General features: G+C 33.0%; 2 protein-coding genes across 2 annotated transcripts in view; one reads left to right on the top strand and one right to left on the bottom strand.

The window, feature by feature from the left end:
- Nucleotides 1–207: 207 nt before the first annotated feature.
- IFT52 (intraflagellar transport 52) lies at nucleotides 208–6,482 on the bottom strand. The gene is made up of 7 exons (XM_085940091.1): nucleotides 6,448–6,482; nucleotides 5,297–5,514; nucleotides 4,308–4,443; nucleotides 3,812–3,957; nucleotides 3,065–3,213; nucleotides 2,260–2,535; nucleotides 208–603 (listed from the first exon to the last, which is right to left on the bottom strand). Exons 1-7 carry the CDS (start codon nucleotides 6,480–6,482, stop codon nucleotides 307–309), a joined length of 1,257 nt encoding a protein of 418 aa, XP_085796217.1. The 3' UTR covers nucleotides 208–306.
- A 50-nt stretch (nucleotides 6,483–6,532) lies between these two features.
- par-6 (partitioning defective protein 6) overlaps nucleotides 6,533–25,217 on the top strand; it is a 67,235-nt gene continuing 48,550 nt past the window's right edge. The window contains exons 1-2 of the mRNA XM_085960906.1: nucleotides 6,533–6,768; nucleotides 12,203–12,428. Of these exons, the coding sequence (XP_085817032.1) occupies nucleotides 6,709–6,768; nucleotides 12,203–12,428 (286 nt within the window). The 5' untranslated portion in view covers nucleotides 6,533–6,708. The remainder of the gene's footprint in view (nucleotides 6,769–12,202; nucleotides 12,429–25,217) is intronic.

Here is a 25,217-nt window from a genome sequence, read left to right as displayed (position 1 = left end):
ATAAAATATGTAAATGGTATTCATTATCACAATTCAATATAACACAAACTAGGTAGGTAATTTATTCAATTTGTAGTTATTAGAAAATGGTGATTTTATTTCCTAATTGTACACAATCTCATTAATTATAAGTAGATGTATGCACTGGAAACTATCAATACAATTCTTGTAAAAACTCATTTTTATCCAGGAGTATTAAATACAAACAAAACCTAAATAATATTTTTATTGCAAGAAAAAACAATCATTTGTGATTCATATACTTACATATTAATATAATAAAATTACAACAAATAATACTATAATTTAATCCTTATTCCCAATCTTCTTAAACTGTGCAATCTGCAAACCTACAGCATTCAAAATCTGCTTTGCATTATGCTGTGGTGTCTGGCCGTCCGTCTGAAACATTCTCAGAGCTCTCCCGCACTCAGAGACAAAATATTCCAGGTCAGTTGACGATGCATTGGAGCCGGCGCGAGTTGGACCGCCGCATTCGCCAGCCAATTGAGCAAGGCGAGCGCTTTCAGAGCATAATGCTTCGTCTAAGTCGAACAGCTCTAATGGCGGTGGTAGGGGGGCACGAAACGAAGGTGGAAATACCTGAAACATATTTTGTTATACTTATACCAATTACATATTATTACAGTAATATTACAGAAAAAGAGTAAATTATCATGTTCACTTTTACGAGGAATACTTGTTAGCCATTTGCCCAACCCATTGTGCCTTTGATATTATGCCAAGCATTTAATTGAATTTTAATCCCAAGCCATGACTGATGAAACAAGCGATGAGTATGTTAGATTTATATAGCTTATTTGAGGCTTGTAACACCAGTGTAAGGAGTTTTATGTCAATGTGGCCCGGTCAAATAAACCTCAAAACACAAACCGTTAATCTTGCTACATATAATTTGCAATGATGATTCGCAGCTAATTTAATCATTAGCCTAAGTCAGTAATTTTCAAACTTGTCTGTCCTGCAGCACACTTGTCCTAGAATTCGTCACAACACCCTAAAAATACACATTAGTTGGATGGGTGAGCCCGTTGTTCCCCACAGTTTCTCAAATTTTGGAATAGGAACCTGGCAAAGTACCGCCCCATATTATTTTATTCTTAAATTTTATGTATTTTATCTACTCGTACTACATTATTTCACTATTTCAAACCAATAGAAGCACATATTTTTTTTTACTTATGATTTACTAATACATTAATCGTAAGCACCTTATTTCCTTAATTTGCAGTGCCCAAGAAACGCATGACCTCATAGCCACATGAGACATTTCCTACCCTCAGATCTCGCATTCATGTGAACTTGTACATACTAGTGTTTTCATAAAAGTGTTATTGAAACCAGTGAGATAGATGCTGCTCAAAAACAATCTTATACCGTTCAAAAAAGCATTTGAAATCACAAACTGGTGTAATAATGAGTTCTATCAGTACGTCTTAAGATCATCATTAAGATTGTCTTCGACTCGAAAGACCAATTTTATGGTGATGATTTAAGTGGACTATATTTGGATGAGATCGAGTTTTGTACACAAGAGTGGACGGAGGGATAGATTTCAGGCATTGACCTTTTGAGGGTGGGACTCTTGGACTTCTGGAGCACTCCTGGACTCCGGGTCACTCACTTGCACTAGTTATGTTTATGGTGGGGTTGGGTTTAGTTTATCATTCGCGCGGCGGGTCATCTTATAGGTGTACCTATTCGTTTTATTGTGGGCGATCGAATCAGCACTGAATAATTTAGGTGTCCGGAAAAAATTTAAATTTTCGGAAGGTGGAATAGGAATTAGAAGAAATAGGCTCAACCATTTTTTTTTTTGACACAGGCGCACACCATTGGCCCAAGTGACCTTTTTTACAGTTATCAGTTTCATATACTAAAACGGGTTTCCTTCAAGATATTCGATTTGGTAATATTTTTAATCAAGTATATTATTTTTTACATTAAATTTGTCAATTTATGTGTTGAGTTTTCTGCAAGTTTCTATTATTTTTGACTGGATGGCCGCTATGGTTACATTATTATTCTGCTTCTCAAATTATCGAAACTCCACAACCCTACTTGGTCTTTTTTGTCCTGGTTTCAACCTGAATCCAGACTTTTAAACATTATTCACCCCATTTGAAATTTCTTATCATTATTATTAATTTATCCTATTTCTGCAAAGTGACGTTGATTGATATGGGAATGCCCAAACTCCGAGGTATATAATATTAATACCTATTTAAAGATACTTACAGCGACTTGCAAAGCAGGTAGCGGTGTCTCAAACTGAGGAGTAATTAACTTCAAGGGTTCGTGTTTGATGCCCAGCATTTTGTACATCTCGATTGCTTCGGGAACATTGTTATAGTTGAAAGTGAAGAGGTGCATATCAAACATGCTGGTGAAGTCCAAATGCTTTGCATGTTGCCGCACCTCGCTCAAGTCACCCGCAGAATCTCCCACAATAAGGCTTGGTCTTAGGATTTCCGACATGAACATCGTGTCTGGGAGCGTCCGGTAAGGATTTATCTATAAAAATCAGAATTTTGTAGTAAAAGCATCAGACGACAACAGGAGTAGAAGCCAACAAGACAAATATTTTAATCCTGTTACAAAATAGATATCTATTACTGATACATAACATGAGAAAATCCGCATGAATTTGGTCACGTTGATCAATCAGGCTATGCCAAGCTTTGAGACAGGGCATTATTCATTTCGCTGTTCATATTCCTTATTTGTATTTTACTAGAATACAATAGTAAAATTTCAAAAACATGACTACATAATAACGTAATATTTGTTCAATCACAAAAATAATGATAAAAACTGTGATTAGTTTGGATTCAGTAGACAAAAAGTCATTATTTAACAAACTCTGAATTACTCGGTTATGCAGAGAATTTTTGGATATTTTTTATTTTTACTGTATTATACAGTAAAAATAAAAAAATATTGGCCAATGTGAATCACTGCTATTTTTTCTGAATAAATGAATCAACAAAACATTAATAATTGTTTTTAATACAAAAACAAAGTTGAGTATTTTCATACGTACATCAGGATCATCTGCATCAACAGGATGAAGCTGCATCTCTGAAGTGGAAGTGAGGAAACCAAAAACCACTTCTCTGATGAAGTCATTGTGCTCTTGCTCTATGTACTGGTCATCAAAGAAGTGGCCTGAACCAAATACAACCAATTTGCCTAGAAAACAAATTTAATTCATTACTCTTATAATAATTATTGTGTGATAGCTATGGTTTTCCGTTACTTTACTTATTTCTAATTATATCAATACTACTGGTAAATAAGAGATATATCAATTTAACACATAGGCCATCAAAGAAAATTATCTTATAAATGTATTAAAATACATCAGAATGTCCACTGCACGTGTATACCCAACAATAGACAATTGAGCCCATATCCGGAAAATGAGCGTTATCCTGTAAACGGTGTTCAGAGATATTGGCAGTTAAACATTTCAGTTACGGATAAACAGCGTGCAATGCGTGGTCAGCTTGGAATCTCTACTGCCACCTCTTATTAGAATATCAAAGTAATATTTGGTGAGTGCATGCATAGGTGAATGCCGCGTAATTTAAACCAATTTACCAAAAAACAGCGTTATCACGATAACGCTCGTTTTCCGGATATGGGCTCAAATTCATTATGGTGCACTAAACATACTATTTCTATAATTTAAATTACTCACAATAATGTGAAATATTTTACTAATCTTCCATAATTTTTGTAGCTTATATTTAAAACAAATTATTAATAGAAACATGTTAATACTGACCATTATTTTCTCCTTTAAAAAACGATGCCAAAGGTCTTTTAACGGGATAGGCAGTTTCCCCACTGGCTAAAATCACAACTGATGGTTTTTTAACATTCAGTGTAGCTCCATATGGGTAGACAAAACTAGGGGTAGAAGGCTCGCCACTGGAAATTTTACCAGAGAGAATTAGAATCTTATACCTACTTATAGAATCATTAATTCGATAAAATATATTATCTCAGTAGTTATGGCTACTCTAACACATTCCTCAAAATTTAATACCTGGTCTTGTAAAACATGGCCTGATATTATGATCATCAACAAACATCCATTACTCTGAGCAACATTCGCTATCACCGTAACACACTTATATTGATGAGCAACGTTGATCTCTCTTGAAAACCCCTTTCAGACCCCTGCTACCAGAGAATACAAGGAGCAAGTCTCATGCTATGATATTTCCAGTAATAATTATTATTGTGAAATATTTAAAAATTATTATTGATTATGCAACCTGTAATCATTTGGATCTGGTTTATAGTTGGGTAATTTTCCTAAGGCTCTCACAATTCCCCGATTGACAATTCCATTCGATACGAGACACTGCTTTGGGTGAAAATATTTGTTGTATTTCACTCTAACAACGCAATCTAGAAATACAATAAATACAGCTAATTATAAGATGTATCAGTGCTATTTCTCAACTAGAAGTACCCCATATGCTAGTCGGAATGATACTTTCCGCATTAGCATTTATTTTTTCTAATTTCATTGTTTTGTATCTGTATCTTCCTTTTTAATTTGTTTTAAAATGTGCTATGTTTTGATTAGGAATAATAATATTATAGTCATTTTATTTGAAACCGTCATCCCATAATATTCATGAAATAGTTTATGAATTCTATAACATAATATTTTTGTAGCCTCACTAACCCCTCTGTTTGTAAAAAATGATGATTGTTTCATATTGAAATAAAATGGTAATACCATAATTAATATGAACAAAATATGCAATAGAAAATCTTCATTTACAGCAAACAGATTACCACATTGCATTATGCAATAACTAGCACTACCGCTGGAACTCGCGATTTGTTACTGGGACCTGACTATAGAAGACCTTGATACTGATTGACATATCACAGAGGTATACAGCGTGAAAAGACAGAAACGACTGATATGACTACGTAATATGTTTTTTTTAGTTCCTTAGACAGAACAGTAATGTGAAACAGACTTTATAACATGTACACTTGAAAATGTTATATTATGTAAATGAAGCAAAGAATAATTTTATAACATGTGATTTTAAAAACATTTAAAATTGATCAAGAAGAAAACGAATCCATTGAAAGTCGTTTGTTTGACAAATGCTTTAACTATTTTTAGACAGACAATAAATGGACATATTTTTAGTAGCTATGACTGTAGTACTTTTACATTATGTATTGGTCAATGAGATTGTCCATTAAGCAAATAATATAAAAATTATATTCCATTTACCATTATTGATGACAACCCCATGCTCTTCAAGAAAGAAATTTATATTGGTGTTATTATTCTCCTCGCCTCCGTCTGTGAGCGTGACCAGAACCGCCCCACCTTCCGCCACAAATTTCTTAAGGCAGGCCAACTCTGGGTCGGTAAAAACATCCTGAGGTGTTGGAATCACAAATACCTTTGCGTCTTCTAACACGGATTGCGTAATTTCCTCACGATTTCTATGGTGAAATGAAGTAATTAAATTAATATTTCCAACTTATCATATTTATTTTATGTCCCTAAATGCATGTTAGCATATGTCGTTTAGGTAATTAAATAATGTACATGACTACAGTCACCTACTTACATTGCTATTTTCCATGATCCTTTGAGTTTCCTGTGAAATATTTTGTAATTTTCATTGAGCTTAAATAATTCATTTTTAGATGCGTTAAATATTATAGTGTTTTTAATGTTCGGATCTTTCATGATTATAGCTTATATTAGATATTAGATTATAGCTAAATATAGCTTCGATTACTTCGATTATTATACTAAAACAGTTCATTGAAATCACGTTGCTGTTTTTTTTTATTCTTTTTGTAGTAAAAATTTCCTAATAATGAATTTGAAATCAGCTTGTTTACGAAATATGTTGTTGCTAAGCAACAGCTGACATTTGTAACTACTTTGTGTGGCTATTGACAATAGATTTTTAAGCCTATAGTATGGATTAACTGAAAATATTTCAGATAATTATATATATTGACTAAATATTAAAAGTGTCACCCCCTCAATAAAATATAAAGACTATTACTTCTTAATATTTTGTATAATTACTCGGTTTTTTAAAAATTGATAACTACATTCAATATAATTTTTTTGGTTATTGACAAAAAAATATCAAAACTGATTTCATTTATTTCATTCAAGATTATTTAAAATATATACCTATGTACAAGAATATCCTTCGGAATATATATTTTATTCGTTTGCGAGAAAGTAATGGAACAACTATAACTATTAGGTTTACTCATATCATATAGCTGGTAACATTGATGAAATTTGCATAATTAAATTATTTTTTACGTATGTCGACGATTATTTAAATACCTGCATTTTAATAAAGAGAAACCAACGTACGTGCTCAAATTATTTGAAATCCTACATACAAGAGAGACAGAGACAACAGAACAATATGATTCATTTTTGGACGATTCCTCTGGTGTTGAGGCAGGTGCACGTGTGACGTCACACGTACACACTCATTTCTGACTGTTTGTAGAATGAAGTTCTTCCGCAGGGATTAGTGTTTTTTTATTAGTTTTTGTTATCTTATAAGTTCTGTTGGTTATTTTAAATATGATTTGGTGATTCAAATTATAAAGTGCCGTGACAGTGGTAGTTTTTGGTTACAATTAAATGTGTTCGAAATGTCGAAGACCAAAATTGCTGCGAGGATTGACAGCCAATGCGTCGAGGTGAAAAGCAAGGTACACAATACCTACTCACGACTCCCGAATAATATTATTTTGTGAATGTTTCATCATTAATTTTATCTATTCACCTGATCATCGCGCTTCAGTCACTTCCTTTCTAAAATACACACACAATTTAGTATATAATATAGCTGTAATGTAAGAGATTGCGATATCATTTCCTCTTCCTTGTTTTATCGTAATTAAATTCATTCGTAAAAATGTAAATTAGTAAATTTTCATTGCCAACTTTGACATGTTGACAAAATTCTCATTTGGAAATAGTTCTAAATTATGAATTGTCTGTATTTAATCGCTCTATTATTGTACTACTCATTTTTTAAAAGCGAACGTAGTCGGCAAGTTAAAAGAGTGCTATTTTTATTGCCGAAATTTGACAGTTTTCGCTATGGTATGCACAATTCGAAGCTAAAATTGCCGAATTGATCACCTGTAATCATAGTTATCTCGCATGAGGCGCTTTTTGCCGGAGAAATTTAATCAGACCTGTTTGCGGGGCATCATCCGTTTGAATTGTATATGAAAAAAAAACAACTGATTTCTCTTTTTACGATTCGTTATCTACGCTGAGTTCGTTAATTGTGTTGAATCGGACACAGCACAGATATACCTCGCTCGTAATTAATACATTTGCATCGCAATTGATTTTTTTACCATAAAAATTACAATGAGAAATCTTTTCGACTGTGTGTATTGTTATTTTTGACAGATTAGAAAGTTGATAGGTGCTCACTACCGAATATTGTTATCACGATTATAATACGCTTTTATTAAAATATTTATTCTGTTTTATGAAATATGTATACATATATACGTCGTGATTGTATTTTAATTTATTTCTACTTTTGTAATATGATATGGAAAAGTAACAGGTGACCTAACCTAACTTTTCATAAGGCATAATAAAATCCCTTCTCTGACACAACAAATTTCTAAATATTTGTAATGTATTTCTTTAATTATTTCAAATACCTTCATTGATAGTTTGAATTCAAACTCATTTTTTAATTCAAACTTTATTTCCTTCACGTTAATGGTATTAGAAATACTATTAATTGTATTATTCAAACAATATGTACGCTTGTGTATTTCTGCCAATAATAAATATGCATACTTAGTTCCTCCTTCATTATACAAGAAAAGGCATCTCCATTTTTTCATAAATCGAGTTATGTGTGCTTTAGGTGCAATCAAACACGTTCAAAACCTCCTTCGATTTATAGAGATACACCCTAAATATATGAAATTGAAGCAAAAAAAGTACCACTGGTCTACTGATTAAGTACACTACAACTTTACTATTGATTTTACATTGCAAGTTCAATTGCAGATAACTTCCTATCCCATTTATTTGCCAATTTGCATAGCGAATAAAAATATAATCCGTCACGATGGTTAGATAAGGAACCAATAACAAACTACTACACTTTGGCATTATTATGTAGTTGAAAAATCCTGTAAAATTTGTACAAAACCTTTTATAACTGCAATCGAGTAAGTAATCACAATGAACATAAATGGTCGCCGTATTGCTTGAATAAAAAAATTGGAATGGCAACTAAGCGGTATTAATACTATGTATTATTGTAGAATTTATCAACGTAACCATGTTCACACACCATGTTCATGTTAACTAATTTCAAATATCATAACAAAATAACGTATAAGGCTCCTTCTATTTAAATATAGTTCGAATTCTTTGAGCTCAGTGCATACTGACATTTTACCTGACACCAACATAATCTCAACATCCAAGTTACATTTAGTACAGCGGACACAGAAATGTTTAGAAATTCAACTGTCTAAATAATCAAGCCCACAGAACTGATTAATAAGATAGAAATGTGAATGTCAGTTGCCAGGAACCAAGGCTTGGAAGTGGGATTCCATTTATTACTTTATGACAGTCCGACCATAAAACATGAGAAACACAAAATGCCCCAATTATCCTCAAATATTACCAATATTGAACAACAAACCGATCTATAAAGTGGTATATCCGATGGCGTTGTTAATTTTACACAATTGGCTTACAACAATTCGCAATGAGGTTCTAAACATTTTTTTGTTTTCTTGATTATGCTGATATTTTACTTATTCTTTCCTTTTTGATTAGTGTTTACGTAGATAATCAGTATCTACTTACTCAATATTATCTTACTTTGTCAGAAACTATTTTTACTATTTCTGTTTACAAAACATAATTGTTACATATTATGATGTAGTCGTATTTAATTTCAAAATTCAATGAATCTGCGTAGGTATAGTATTGAGATCTGCTTATCTGATATTATGCTGATATCAGAGACTATCGTACACCCATCAATGACAAAAATACTATAATGTGAGTTCATTACTGAAGAATGTCTGATAAGTAGATAACTTTTTAGCTATAAGCTCTGCAATTTTCATCGAATTCTAAGAAAATTTGACCAACTATTGATCATTTTTTAGGTAAGCATGGTAGTAACCATTTGAAGTTTCTCAGAGGTTCATTGATGATTCACTCAAAGTTTTATTAATACACTACTACTTGTGTAGCCCCTTCCTAGTTACTACTATGTTCCTTGGATTAAATTATTTAAGATCATATAGCCATTTTTCTGACTAGGCATACAAGTATAATTATTATTATCTATTTTTATTTATTTATTCAAAAAACAGTATTATGGTATAACAGCAGTGTTAAGGACTCCATTCTATGCTATTATTTAAAATTTACCTTCTTAAGAAAAATATTGTTTAATTATCTATTACTTATCGTAAGTACTTACTTACTTATTTAAATAATAACTTCATTATTGTATATTCTATAAAAATAATATAATTTGCAAACGGCATCTAACTGTAGGTATCAGTGGCGAAGGGTGGAGGTAGGCTGTTAAGATTCGCTATAAATAGTGCACACTAAACTTTGTTAGTCATATGTATTTGTTTTTATTGAACTAAGACTACAATTTACAGATGGTGTTAGTTAGTTTTTAAAAATCAATTAAACCCTGCCTAAACGAAACCATAATAGTTTTGGCCTAATTTGGGCGATACGACAAAATTGTGCACACTTTTTCATTCATAGTTATTTGTTTTCGTTGGATTAAAGATACATATTATACATATTGTTGGTTCATTTTTTTTAATTCATTAAGCCCTGCCTGAACCAAACTATAATAAATAAAAAATATTATTCTATCTATAAAATATTCAAAGTTATGTATGATTTAATTGCATAATTTTAAATATTTTATAGATAGACATGTATTTTTTGACTATTATCTATTATGGCTTGGTTTCTCAGGGTTTAATTGAATTTTAAAAACTAACCAACACTTTCTGTAAATTGTAGTCTTATTTCAATGAAAACATATACGTATGTCTGAAAAAGTTTAATGTGCACTATTTATGGCGGATCTTAACAGCCTACCTCCACCCTTCGCCACTGGTAGGTATATACTATTGATTGATGGTCCGCACTTACCCAGCCAGACGGACACGTAGCTATGTAAACTGTGTAGCTGCAACTAATTTTGAACATTTCACGCATACAACACATACATGCGTATTGTAAAAAAACACATCACATGCCCTGAGGCTCTAGGAATTTTAGCCTAACATGTTAAATGTGATGTAGTTTTTGTAATTATTATATATAAGTATATTAATTTTAGGGTGCTGGATTTGATAAAAATGGTCTCTTGGTCAAGATGCTCAACTACTGTGACAGTAGAAGTTTCTAGCTCGGCTTCAAATCGCGGAAAACTTAAAATATAGTTTTTTGTTCAATAGAATTTTGAAGGAACAAAATTCAAATTCAAAACCCATAAATATGGCTGTCCTAAGACAGTTACCTACTACAACTACAGTATACCTACCTTCCACCGGTACCCTTCACCACTATATAACAGTGATAGGCCAATGTGCTATACACGGTTAAAGTACAAAGTATGCTATAAATAATGAATGAATTAGTTACTAATGACAAGAATAATTGAGTAAATAATTATACTTATATAGAAAGTAAGTGCGGTAAAATCAATTAATAAAAATAATTATAAAATGATATTTAAAAAAAAAATTGATTATTAACCTTAACAGTTCTAATAAATATGTCAACCGCACGATATACAGCATCATGAAATAGCACGCCTTTCTTGTGATGGGGTTTCACAGAACAGACTTAGTATATATACTTACATAATAAGATATCTTTTAAAATAATTATTTTAAGTAGGTACTAATACCACCTGATTAAAAGGATAAAGTAATACATATGTGTGGATTTCTATTTATATGTCTACATGAGTAAATGAGTTATAATGAGTAAAACATTGTTACTGAAATTATCATGGTAACTTATTCAACGTTTCATCTTCTGTAAATGCATGCCGTCGAGAAAACTTAGAAAATTAATGTAAGTACTTACATAAGTACTAGGTACTTTTTTAAAGGTGTGGACAAACTATAAATACTGAGACAGAAATTGTTTAAGATAACACTAATTTCAATTGCTTTGACATTTACTTATGGGCTTATAGTTACTGGAATTCCATGTTTTTTTTTCTCTGTATGTGGAGTGATTTGTAAATATAAGAGTTATTAATGCTATCTTATCATATTATGAAAACACACACTGTTCCTATAAATAAAAATCTGTATTATTTTACATTCCATTCCTGATACCATGTATATACTTACTAGCCATGTTTTCAATGTTTTCACACATACACAAAATATGGAAAAAGGGACTTCTTTTTTTAGACTTTTTCAGGTTTACTTTGGTATTTTACAATAAGAAGAAAAAATAATTGTTTTAACCTGATTATAACCCAAGTCTCTCTACTTATATGTATTTTTTTCAACATAATTTTTTTGATTTTTTAAATATGTAAGTATGTATACCTATTTGAATTTAAATTATCAAAACGCCACGTCTATATACACCATGTGACATTTTTAATCATAACTGTCTAGTATGTGTGAGTGCCAAAGCATTTAAGCTCTTCTATTGTGAATATTGGTATAGAAATAGTAATCTGAAAAATTTTGTATTACTTGGAACAGCATTCGCAAACCGATACAGAAATTATATCCCTCTCATATAATCTTGCTGGTTTCTCCCACAGGCTGGTGAAGATAATATATCAATAGATTTGTGAACGCCCTATATTAGGACACTCAATATTTTCATTCTTTGAGTTCAGGAAAATATTGAATCGAAGCAAGCTGATTATTATCACGCTTTGGGTAAATACTAGTTGTGATTCTCCCACTCAGGAAAAAAGACAAAGAAGACGGTGGCCCTTGGTTGGACAAGAGTCACACTTATGAAAAAGAATATGGATAAACTGATGGCTACCCTCTGTTAAATAAAAAGTATTTATAGACTTTTTGATTACCCTATTTAACACTTTTCTTCTACTTTTTGTTCCAGTTCGACGCAGAGTTTCGTCGCTTCTCGATAAACCGATCAAACTCATCAAAATATGAAGAGTTCAAATCGTTGGTGGAGCGCCTCCACAGGCTGTCCGACACGGCGTTCCTCGTTTCTTACACGGACCCCCGGGACGGAGACCTGCTGCCCATCAATAATGATGACAACCTCGGCAGGGCCTTGCAGACCGCCAGGCCCCTGCTCAGGGTCATCATACAGAGGAAGGGTAAGGGCAATATTTTTTATACATCTATTCTTTATAACTGTATTCCATGAGATGACCACAGTGTGCGGTGGACACTTATGGCCCGGACATACTAACATCACGTCACATGGCGGGTGGCATCTAATTTAAGCATTGTTGTGTCCGCTGAGTATTAACAAAATAGATTCCGCGGTGAAATTTATAAAAGAATTATATACTCGTTGATTTGTAATAAATAATTTAATTAGAAATGAAAATTCGTTAAACATGTAAATATAATTGCTACAAATAGTGCAAATTAATTAACTCATCCATCTGTAGGTACATATTTAATTTTATTAAAATAACAGGACATAACCAGTGACATCTATGAATCCATAGATAACTGAGAAATATAAAAGTCTCCATGCAACAAATAAAAATCTTTTGGAATGCTGACCATTGAGCATTTACCTAACAAATCTTTCACCATCTCTGTGTACTGGTGCACCATTTATTGGTATTGATCATTATCATGATCTTATGGTGACCTAACACAATATTTTATTAATCAATGACTGGGTTTACAATTAATTATTTAATTGATCTAGGAATCCTTCAAAATAAAACAATTCAAACCTTTGCATTTGGTAAAACTCTTAAGCAGTTTAAAGCTCAATAATATGCTAGTGGTGAAGACTGCCTATCGGACAGTGGTAAATGATTATAAATGACTTATACTAGCTACAATCATGCTTATGACAATAATCAATGTGTTTTATTTTTAGGTAATTATTTGTGTATAATCGCCGTTGAGTATCTTTAAAAATCTAATTAAATAAGTAATTACTTAATATTCCTATAGTTATAGTAGATAGTAACACCAATAATGCGTGGTAAATTTGTCCAGAGTGTGGCGCTAGTTAGTTTCATACAAATATTAGTTATGATTACAGAGCAATAATTTCGTACTATTTAAAAATGTCACTTTCTCACAAATTTATTATTTACTTATGTTCGGAATAATAAAATAATTTGTACTGTATAAGTCAGTGATGAACAACCCTTAGGCAACAGAGAAAATGTGACGCCACAAAGTAAACAAAAAATATAAATGGATCTTAAAACATAATATCGGTGATCTGGAATTTAAGGATAAATATTTAAAAAAAAAAAACATGTTTTCTTTTTTTTTAATGTTTAGGGGGGGGGGGTGGAAAAGTGACGTAATATAGACGGGGTAAAAGGGTTTGTGACAATGGGGGGAGTTCAAAATAACCAAAATCGTGTGACGTCATATGTGGACAGCCCCAAACCTATTGATTCAAATTCAAATTTTATTTATTTTTACATATAAGTACTTACTTACATACAGTAGAAAAGTGTAAATACAAAAAAATATACCTAAATTAGATACACCGAATGAGCTAATTATAAAACAATGCCCACCTATCCTTATTCTCACGCAGGTGGAATATGTCAATATCCTAAGTGATTTGGTTGAACAGAGTTATTGCCCTCCCAATTGGCATTACCAATGGCAGGTTAGTTCTGCACCTTGGGAGAACAAACAACTGATGCTCCCTATTTCTAAGACGTTATCAGGGACACAGGACAATACTACCAAGAATACCTGAGTTCTGTAGTAACTGAGTTCTCATTTTCACCGCGTATAAGTCGAAAAAAATACATGCCAAATATCTTATCGGTATTTAGAAGTAATATAATATTAGTATTATGCTTCTTTCCCATAAGATAATAATGGCGAACTGTGTATTTTAAAGCATTTTGATTGGCATTATAATTCAAATAATACTCATTAGCTATTAGTGAAGTGTTTGCAAAATGACTCTTTGAAACGCTGTCATGTCATTTTGTATAGACAGATCGACTCCTACGTCATGTTACCAAGCATGTACAGTGCTGCTTACATGATTTGCCAATTTCATTATCCATGCTAATTTACATTGTATATTTGATTTATTTCAAGTGTACTTTACGAATTTCGCACGGCGGCTATTTTTAAACAAATAATGTAAATAAATAGATTCCATTGTCTATTTTTGATGCGCCTCCCCGATTGTCTGGTATAGGTCATTCATTCCAATATTACCATTATTATTATAGAATTATACATATGTTAAATGACTTGGTTAGGTAAATAATAGTAATATAATAATAATAAATTATAATAATGTAGGTACTCGTAGTATAGAATAGATTAAAAAATGAGACTCAAAGCGAAAACCGAATTACTAAAATCAATGCATTTAATTTTTCAACTTGTTAATAGATGTAATTTTTGTTTTATTCATAGTTTTAATATTATTTCAATTCATAACAATTAATATTATTCTCTGTGTAAGGAATTTGTTTATATTATCATATTATAGTATAATATTGAAGTAAATTAAAATGAATTCACGGGAAAATACGACACAGAGACTACCTCACGTCAGTCGTTCGAGGCATGTTTGTAGGGTCAGATGGTTAGCTTCTATACATAACTATACTGTCGCATATCGTTAGGCGGCCAAAACCGGCCACTAATTAGTATAATTTCTTGGATTCTGTGTACGATATACTTTACCATTTTGACAAATTCCGCATGCGTTTTTGAAGGCTACCACCATATAGTGGAGGCGCCACTTACGTTTGTTGGGTTAGTTTAATGTCGATATCTCTGCGTCTGCAATTTAATTTGATTGGAAAAAAATACCAACCATGGTATTGATAGTTAGGTACCTATTTAATTTTTCGTTATGACATTTATACACATTTCACGTTTGTTGATCGCCATCTTCTATACCAGGCATGATCAACGCGTGGATTGCGGTGTGGATTCTGGTTGATTGTACCATAGACCTATAGGAATTGAGTTGTAAAAATATAATAAACATCTGCATTCATTTGTAATAAAATATGACTTCATTTAGATTTTGAAGGAAAAGCATTAATTACCCATTAATATTTTTATTTCCTTAACCAGCTTACATGTAAACCGTTTTAAAATTATCCACGAGGAAGCCCATGTGACTTCGTCGTATTGCTTCATCCACGGCCTACTACAGTAGTGAGAGAAAGAGTAGATGTAGATAGCCACCATTACTATTGCGCAGTAGACTCTTCACAGTACGAGAATAATCTAATGATGAATGCAATGAGTGCGCCCAAAAGAAGACAAAACTCATCATTTTCACGGCGAATGGGAAATTGAGTACATGTACATTGATGGTGAAAGACGAGTGTTAATGGCTAATTTGTTACGCCTCAGTGTACTCGGCCAAATATACGTTTTTTGTGGTTGATCACTGCCAGCTTTGATACCTGGATACTATATCACAGCTTACATAAGAAGTTTGGCATGCCTGTTCTATATCTACAATCCGCCTGGGGCGGAAATGGTAAACTAAAATGGTTTTTAATTTTTAATTTTCATGTTTCTAATTGAAAATATATTAAAGAAACCATGGCATGTGAATGAAAGGTAGCACCCGAATTATTTGACAGGCAATTTGTCTGAAATGATGAGAATGCAGGTAACCTTTTTAATGCGGAACCTGTCCTAATGCAGGAGCCTCGAAGACCACGTTAAAAGAGATCCAACAAAAAGCTGTGTCAAGTTCACTCCGTCGACTAAAAACATAATTTTACGAAATCGTAGTAAAATAAAATAATAGCCAAATGAAAATGGTATGCCGTCCTCTCGCGCGTGACGTGATCTTGCAGGGGTGTTAAATCGAAAGTGTCGCGTTTTAAAAATACGCCCGGCAAGGTGGCGATCGGCGATTGCTTTGAAAAAATATTTTATCTTCAGGTCACGTTTTTGATGGGAAGATTTGTTAGGAGAAAGCCTGAGAATCGTAGATGAGGTGATGTGTCGACGTTTAAATTTAAGTTTGCACATTTTACATAATTTTTCGTTTTTTTTCTTCTATTGTAATCAAGTCACGAATTATGGCTGTTGACTATGTTTCTAAACGGATGCAATGTTTAAAAAAAACGCACGCGTTACTTAATAATATAGGTATACCAAAATCTAAGTATGCTGATTGAATCAATAAAATTACATCAGGTGTTTAAACAGATAATTAATGCGTCTCGGTCGTAGATGAGGATGGCATATTACTTGTTTCATTGCATAATACATTAGATAACATTATTATATTACGTTAGCGTTAGACAAATATTCGGTAGGTATACCAATACATATTATTTTATAATATAGTTTCGTTAAATAGATAATCAATGCAATACATGTCAAAATTTAATAAACCAGTGTTTCTCAAAGTTACAACATCATAAATTGTACTCATATACACGTTTACACAAAAATAATAAATATTTTATAGTTTCTTAGCTGTCATTTGAGAAAAAATCCATTAAAATCAGATTCGAGATTTTTTTTGTTGTTTTATTGTATTTGAAACATGGACATCGACACGATTGTTTATGCAAATGGATAGCATACAATTCCTTCATAAAAGTTATTTTCATGTTAACATACTTACATTCATTCGCTGTCTTATCTTCTACATTTTTATTTTACTGTTACTACTACACTTTACGTTATAAATCATTTTGTCCGCTGTTCCTTTTACACGACAATTACAAAAAGGTCTGGTGCTTCTTAAACGTAACCGAAAATTATCTAATTTTTCGTGACACCAAGTCCGCGGCCCGTCCCCATCCCACCCCTGTTCTCATAATGAAAATATTACGTAGGCACTAAAAACTTCACCCATATTTTGTCTCATTTACTCCTCTTCAAAGAGACGTCTTCCGTCTATCGCGGTCGCTTCTTTTTCTATGGGAACATGATGTTTTCATGCTTTGTGAAGGTAATTGCCACATTTTTTGTTTATTTACTTCCATCCTTTTCTTGGAGATTTTTTTCCTAGTCACGATGATAATGAGCTTTTAGTATGAAATACCTCACTATTCACTTGATGCAAGTAAGCCGGTGTGTAGGCGCCGCAATATTTTATATGTGCCATAGCGCCATGTACCTACATTTTAAATTATATAATTGTGCAATATATTTTCTGATTATTATGTGTCGATACTTGACAGCTCCATTATTAAAGTAGATGTATTAAAAATCGCCAATAATTCGAGTACCCTTAATTTGAACTAAATCACAATTTGAAAAACGTTAATGTAGTGTTTCACACTGCCTTTAATCTTAGCGGTAGGTAGGGGGCCCGCCAAATATCCTAGCCTTAACGCCCGTTTCGGGATGTGGGGGCCATGGTGTAGGTACACCGAGTGCAATAGACAAAAGACCGATAAACCGTTTGTGTATAAGTTAAATGCAATAATATTTTTTTTGTCCATTTTCAATTAATATTTTTATTTGGAACCTCAATATTAAAAAACCAAAAATCGACGATAAACATTGGGCGAAAAGAACGACTATACACCCACTACAGTCGGTGGTGGTGTAAATCAAGAGAACATTTTTTTTCAGTGGAATTCGACATAAATATTGTAGCTCTCTAGACCAAGCGGGTAACACAGCCGATATTATTTGAGTAATTTTTTAGCATACTAGGCGCACATGTCCAGCATGGTCGCTGTTAGTCACTTCCAATCTGCCAGTCGCTGATGACACGCTCAACGGTTACCGCCACTATGCCTCAAATTTAATAAAAACTAGGAGAAACTGTACAAATATACTACCATGTATTGTGAAAATATGTAAAAATAATTATATTAAGAAGAAAAAGAGCCTATGGGTCTAATCTACATTCTCCTCCTTGGGCTCCCCCCAATATTACGCGCGCCAGTGTGGTGCATTGTATAAAAACTTTTGTGTTGTAGGCTTGTAGCATCAATAAAGGAGTTTTTTTTTTTATCCCAATGGGTTGGGTTCCAGGCAAATAAATTTCTTCAATAAGACTTACAAATATATTTTTTTAAAGTATAGGTAGGTTTTTGCATAAACTCGAATCATTGGTCATCATCTGCTTGCTCATTGGCGTGTGTTATTCAACCTTTAACGAGCGAATGGCCATCATCACTTGAATGATTTAAATCAGCTGTTTTATTTATTTCACATCTTTGACATAAACCAGCTCTCCGTCTGTCCACTCCACTGACCCGAGACAAATAAATCATTATCACTTGCTTTGGAAAAACAAAGTATGTAAATTTTAAATACTTATAATAATAATATTATGCAAGTCTTACCTGCAAGTTACAGTTGACAGTAAAGTTACATCATTTCTGGAAGTTGGTCATTCTGCATAATGACGTGTTTTTTGTAAATGTTTAATTAACAATAAATAAATAAATTATGCACACCGTAGAGCAGACGCTGAAGTTTATGTGAAGCGAATGTTTTATAACCAATCAATTAATTAAAAGGTTTGCTAATTAGAGGGTGTGAGGCAAGGCCTGAACAAAAACGATGCATGAGTGCGAGTGAGAAAGTATTCGGCACCCTTACGATCTCTGAGACACGCGCTAGAGTAAGATAAAAGGTCTACACATGTGTTGGTTAGTTTCCAACAATGTCGCTGGCAAATCGTGGTGAAACGCTTCAGAAAGCATCCATAACCGCGAGATCGTGTTGCTACAATTGCATTTTTTTGTGGTAAACATAAAGTCAGTGGTAAATATTTTTGGTTAATTAAGTAGAAAAGATGGTTTTGTGTGTTGTCTTAAAGTGTGGTAGCCGTACTGATAAGCAAGAAGATGGTATTACGTTTCATAGGTAAGTTGATACATGTTCGTGATAATTTATTTGTATATTATTATATATTTTAATATCAAGTGACCTAGTGTTTTTTTCGAAATAACTTTAATTATGCATATCTTTATCGAATGGTTGCATTTTCACCGCTTAACAATACTATATAATGTAAAAAAATAGAAAATTATATTTTAATGCTGAACGTCTAGTGCGAGCACTTTGGGCGAGCACTAGCGAAATGATTATTCATAGGCGTCCGCAAAAACTGGGTATGTGGTTAAAATTGAAGTAACAAAAAACTGAAAAAAAATATTAGTAAAGATTACCTATAGTAGGCAATCATTTTATTGTTTTGCTAAAGAAATGGAATTTAGTATACATGTTGAAAAACTCCCGAGGAATAATCGATTTAGTGCCCTGTTTGTGAACATTTTTGCTTCGTGATTTCCTAAATGTAATTGGTTTATGAATGTTATTGTAATGTTGCTCCCTAATGGATTACAGATTCCCAAAATATTAACCAAAAAGGCAGAATTGGATAAATCAAATACATCGTGTCAATCCTTCCAGCTGGGCTCCGACTTCCAGTAGTTGTATTTGTTAAGTAGTTGTATTAATAAAAACATTTCGAAGCGGCATATCTTAAAAGAACGAAAAAAAGGGTATGCTTAACGTATGACGCATTGCCCACGCAATTTGAAGGATTGAAACATTTTTTGAGGGTAAGTAATTTGAACAAAGAGGTTCCATAATATATAATTTAAACGAATTACAATAAAATACCAGTTAAATGTGGCAACCGCTTGAACGAAAATACAAAAATAGATAAAACATACCTACTGGCATGATTCATTATGTATTTATAAAATTTTATTTTTAACAAAGCGTTAAATGTAGAAAAAAGTATTTTTTTTCAAAAATACGATTAAAACTCGCCGGTCCCGCAGAAAAACTTGGCGGGCCGCTTGCCCAGACCTGTTCTATATAATCCAAATATTATAATTTGTATAGGTTTTTTTTGCACGTCCTTCAACTTGTGTTTTAATAATCTGAGTTTTTCAAAGTGATTTTCTTTGATCCATATTTTGTATTCGATTCGCTATTGTGCATGTCTATTTATATACTCTGTAGGTATATATTTTTAGATGATGTGATTTCATACCTTTGAATTATTGATACTTGTAAATTAATATGATAATTTGTCAGTTTAATATTGATTATACTCATGTACCTACTTAGTTATTTACTTTGTTAATTTTAATGTAAGTACCATATTATTATGATAATTAAATAATAATACATTTTGAAGTTTCTGTATTTATTATATTGAAGATATCCACCAATGAACATCAATGAATATTAATAATATTCCGTTTCTCCCGCACGCCTATGGTCTCGAACGTTTGTATTCGTATATGTCCACTCACTCACACAACCAAACACACGGCAAGCAGCTTCACGTACCAAGGCAATGTGAAGCGTCTATCTGTATCTATTGTCTAAGGTGTGAGGTCGTTTAAAAACCCAGATTCCAACCTCAAATTTGTCGACACTCGACGTGGTCTGGACATTTTTATTAATTGAAAATAGTGTTTTCACCGTTTATCACAGATTAAAGAAATTAAGTACTTATTTAATAAAATACTTTTACAAAAAACAGCAAATGTCATAAATCACGAGTCCGACTCCACAGCCCTTGGATGCCTCCAATCCAATATAAAATAATATTATGTCTACACCAGGGGAGGGCAAACTGCGGCCCGCCGGGTATTTTTTTGCGGCCCCCGTTCATTAATTGTACTTCTGATTATGAATACCTTTTTTATAATTCTTTAAAAAATATTGACAATAGATTAAAATTTGAAGAATTTGTTGTTTCGTAAATGTATTATCTCAGTACGTCTTCCTTGCGTCTCGTCTTACACTATGTAACCACTATTTTCTACGTTGAACATCGTGACACATTTAAATAATTTTAACTCCGCGTTGCAAGGAAAAAAAATATATGCCCATGATATGGTAAAAAGTTTGAATGGATTTCAATTAAAACACAAGTTATTCCTTCGACAAATATCGAATAACAACATGGACCACTTTCTAACTTTGAAGTTGCTGAATATACCAGAATATAAATTTGAAGAGTATGGTAAAATTATTAAAGCTCTGAATGACGATTTTTCACAAAGATTTGGCGACTTCCGAAACATTGAGACAAGTTTAGCAATAGTACGCGATTCATTTTCAATAGATATTGATAGTGTACCGACAGAGCTACAATTTGAGATTATTGATCTGCAGTGTGACACTGATTTAAGAGAATTGCATCGTCGTGAAGAAATCTCCAAATTTTACAATGCCCTTAATTCAGACAAATTCGACCAACTTGAAGATTATGCAAAAAAAGTTCGTTATTTTTGGATCTACCTATATCTATATGTGAACAAACATTTTCGATCATGAACCTCAACAAAATTCTTTATTCTCAAAATAGTGTATATCTAAAAATGGTATTTTACTTGCGGCCCGCCGCTCATTTCGAATTCTTGAATTTGGCCCTCCAACCAAAAAGTTTGCCCCCCCCTGGTCTACACAATATCACCCAATCTAATGAGTCGTCCTCTCCGACTTTTACTGCATACTTCAGTCACCGACTGTATAGAAAGAAAATAGCCATAACTTGATTCTTAGTATCCAATAAAATAATGTTTCTAATACGTAAGTAGGTAGGTATGTACACAACAGAAACCACTCAAGTGAAAATACTGCGGAAGAAATGCGTTGTATTAAAAAGTAAGTAGGTAGGTAGGTACTTATACTTATATAGTTGGGTGTCAAAGCTAAAGTCACCAAACGTTTACCCTCATTTTTGGTTAAATCGTTGAATGCTCATGTATCAGTAAGTTGCGGCTCTTGAACCATATGTTACGATCTGGCTATTTGGTACTCGCGCGTGGCTCTGCAGAAATATTGAATGTGAAAATAAAACGACCAAGCATATTTCCATAACTTGTCAAAATACCACATACAAAACAATGCCACCATTATTGACGTTTATTATTTAAGGCAGCAATTTTGGTTTGTTAATTTTTTTTCCATTTGATGTTGACATGGGCATTATTGAAATGCAATAATTTATATATTTAATGAGGATAGAGTTATCGACACAGAACAGATTAATGAGATAAAAACGTAAAAACCATCGCCATGAACCATAGTTTTGAAGCAAGTTACTCTATGGCGGTCAAACAATGAAAGTATCACAAAGCGCGCTGACTGCCCTCAAATATTGAATGCACTTTATATTTACGTGACAAATTGTAATGCAGATTATTATTATGATAATGGGGTAACTATATAAATAAAATATTCTTTAATACGTGTTTAAGTCAATCCCATATTTTTCCTCACTGTTATACCACCCAGCAGTGGCGGCCGGTGATAATAAAATTAGGGAGTGCAAATAAAGACATGCATTTTTCTTTTCATGTTATTGAAAAAAAATCTGCAATAGCCTTCGTGGTGGAGGTAGGCGAATGCTAAACGACGCTTACATTCACGAACAGCATTTCTTTGTTGTCAAAGTTACAAAGTTCACGCCTCTGGTATGATAAGTATGATGCAAAATTTTCGATTTTTATTGTACCTAATTACACTTCATATGTGCTGACATAGTTACCATGTTTGTCACTCGTAACTTCCATAAATCGTAACTGATGTAAGTATTTTAGACGTTTGTCATTGAGAAAAAGCCGTAAAATCCTCATTTGTCATCCCACATCATTCTCATATGCGCGTTGTATCATTTTTATAAATACTGGGCATGGATCATTAATTTTCCAACGGGATATCACGTGTATTGAAAATTTGCCACTTTTGTACACCTCCACTCCAAAATTGCACTCCAAATGGGACTGATTTGAAAGACATTCAACATCAAAAATAATAGTAAGTATAAGTAGGTATATTGTATGTATTATGTTACTGACTTACTTTTCTGTAGATTTATTTATATTAAAATTATTTAGTGTTTAATTTTGAAATGTAAAATTATAAAATCGTATTTGTATGGTGAGATGGCTGTACCTAACTTAATTATCACAATATTACTCTAATCGATATGTTGATTGATTCAATATTAATATGGCACATCAAACAACAGAGCATTTACCTCATAACGTCATAACGTATGAAATAATAATATACCTAGTATTTTTAAATACTGCGCGGGAACCTTTTACCTACTTCATACGTACGTACAATAATATTATTATAAGCGCGCCAGTCAATGGCGACATCTATCGGTTATACTTGAAGCACTAAGAGGGAGGACATTGCTCAAAGCAAGGTAAAAATTGTACGTTCAGTGAGGTTACATTTCGGCAGCATGCAAAAAAATCGTCTACGGTCGGGCACTCGGGCGGTACAGGTCGTCTTTCGAACATTCAACAAATACTATGAAAGACGTACATTTATACACATCTCCAGCTCAGCGGCTGGTTAAAAATACGCCAGAAATACTTACGTGGATGCACTTAGCGGACGGGCGACAAATTAAAGATAGGTATTTTACAATAATTAATTATTACAATAAATGTAGTTATTTGAATACGTACATATTATTACATAATAATTTGGGAGATCAGTGCACATTTGCTCCTATACAAGAGCCGTCCCTGCCACCCAGTAACGTAATCCGGTTCCCATCCATTTTGCGTTCACTGGTTATGGAGCTTCAAATGTACTAGAAAGATTTACGTACAGCATGCAAGCATAACGATCTTCAACATGCTGGTGCTCTTACGCTGCTGGTCATATCCAGTCTCTCCAAGCTGTCACTCCCTCCAAGTAAAACATGTATTTGTGGTTTTTGAAATAATAAAAATCGTTGTGCTACACGTCTTAAATAAAATTGTGTCGCCTATTTCCAATATTATTTTTTTCCATTTTGTTTAGTTTTGACCACCAATGGCCACCAGACGGACAAGATGCACTTTGAAATTGAACCATGTTTTTCAACCATTATACTGACTGCAAACACCAGTTTTGGAATTGTTTATAGAATTTGTGTGTGCTCCTTTAAATAAGGAATAAAATTGCATATTCAGTTAATTTTTGGTCAAAACTGGACAAGATGATTTTTGGAAATGGGTGACTCAATTATTATGTGCCAAAACTTTGCCGACCCCTGGTTTAAAGTATCGTCGTACAGTTTTAAGAAAGTAAGCCTACAGCGCTGGTACTTAGTGCGTTATGTTTCTAATAGAATACCTTAACCGCCATGGTAGACAACTAATAAATATTTATGCGTTTCCTTATTTTCCATTTATATGCAAATGTTGTGCCAAAATAGATTATCGTCAGTTATCCAAGCCAATCCCGGGCCTTGCCCCTTCGCAGGAAATCGTCCAAATCCAATATCCAATCCCGTCCGGGACACGTCAGTTCAATTTCGGTCTCCCAAATATCCGAATCCCTGATTGACATTATCCATTTATCATGCGGACCGAGTGTACCTTCTTTACGATATCTGTTTTAATTTGGGAACGGGTCTGAAGATGACCTCAAAGGTAAAGTGTCGTACTTGCAGAACCCAACATTTCAGTCGGGGGCTATAAACGAAATCGTTCTGTTGTTTTAGGTTTTAGCCATTCGCTTATTTGTAAATGATTATTACTGAGGTTTTCATTAAATTGTAATAATATTCTCATTTCCAATAATAGTGTTTGTATTTTTTAAGACGTTCTATATTATATACTGCTATTTTTTTCACTTTAACTCGGAATGATGTAATTATGGGATAATACTCAATCTTTGAGAACAACAATTATTGATGTTATTTAGCGAAAAACCTGCCTACTATCTAATATATAAAAATCAATATTTGTTTGTTTGTTCGTATTTTATGCGCTGCCATACCGTTCATCTGATTGCGATAAAACTTTGTCAACTTATTGCTCGCACTTGCGCGAAGAGTATAAGCTATATCTTATATATAAAAATGAATGTCTGTCTGTCTGTCCCGTTTTTCTTTTATTCTATCTTCTATTCGTATGCGTTCTTATACCATTCATCCGATTGCGATGAAATTTTGACCAGTTGTGTGCACGCCCGCGAAGGTTTTTGAATTAGTACAA

Source organism: Rhyacophila brunnea, unplaced genomic scaffold (assembly GCF_057557595.1).
Source record: "Rhyacophila brunnea isolate RB1 unplaced genomic scaffold, BYU_Rbru_1.0 scaffold_12, whole genome shotgun sequence".
Taxonomy (NCBI): Eukaryota; Metazoa; Arthropoda; class Insecta; order Trichoptera; family Rhyacophilidae; genus Rhyacophila; species Rhyacophila brunnea.
This window is presented reverse-complemented; position numbering and strand designations above follow the sequence as displayed.

Coding starts and splice junctions, on each gene's coding strand:
- IFT52 (XM_085940091.1), bottom strand. CDS start 6,482: ATGAATCATATTGTTCTGTTGTCTCTGTCTCTCTT. Junction 3,214..3,811: donor TTTTAAAGGAGAAAATAATG/GTCAGTATTAAC, acceptor TTTGTTTTCTAG/GCAAATTGGTTGTATTTGGT. Junction 2,536..3,064: donor TTGATGCAGATGATCCTGAT/GTACGTATGAAA, acceptor TGATTTTTATAG/ATAAATCCTTACCGGACGCT.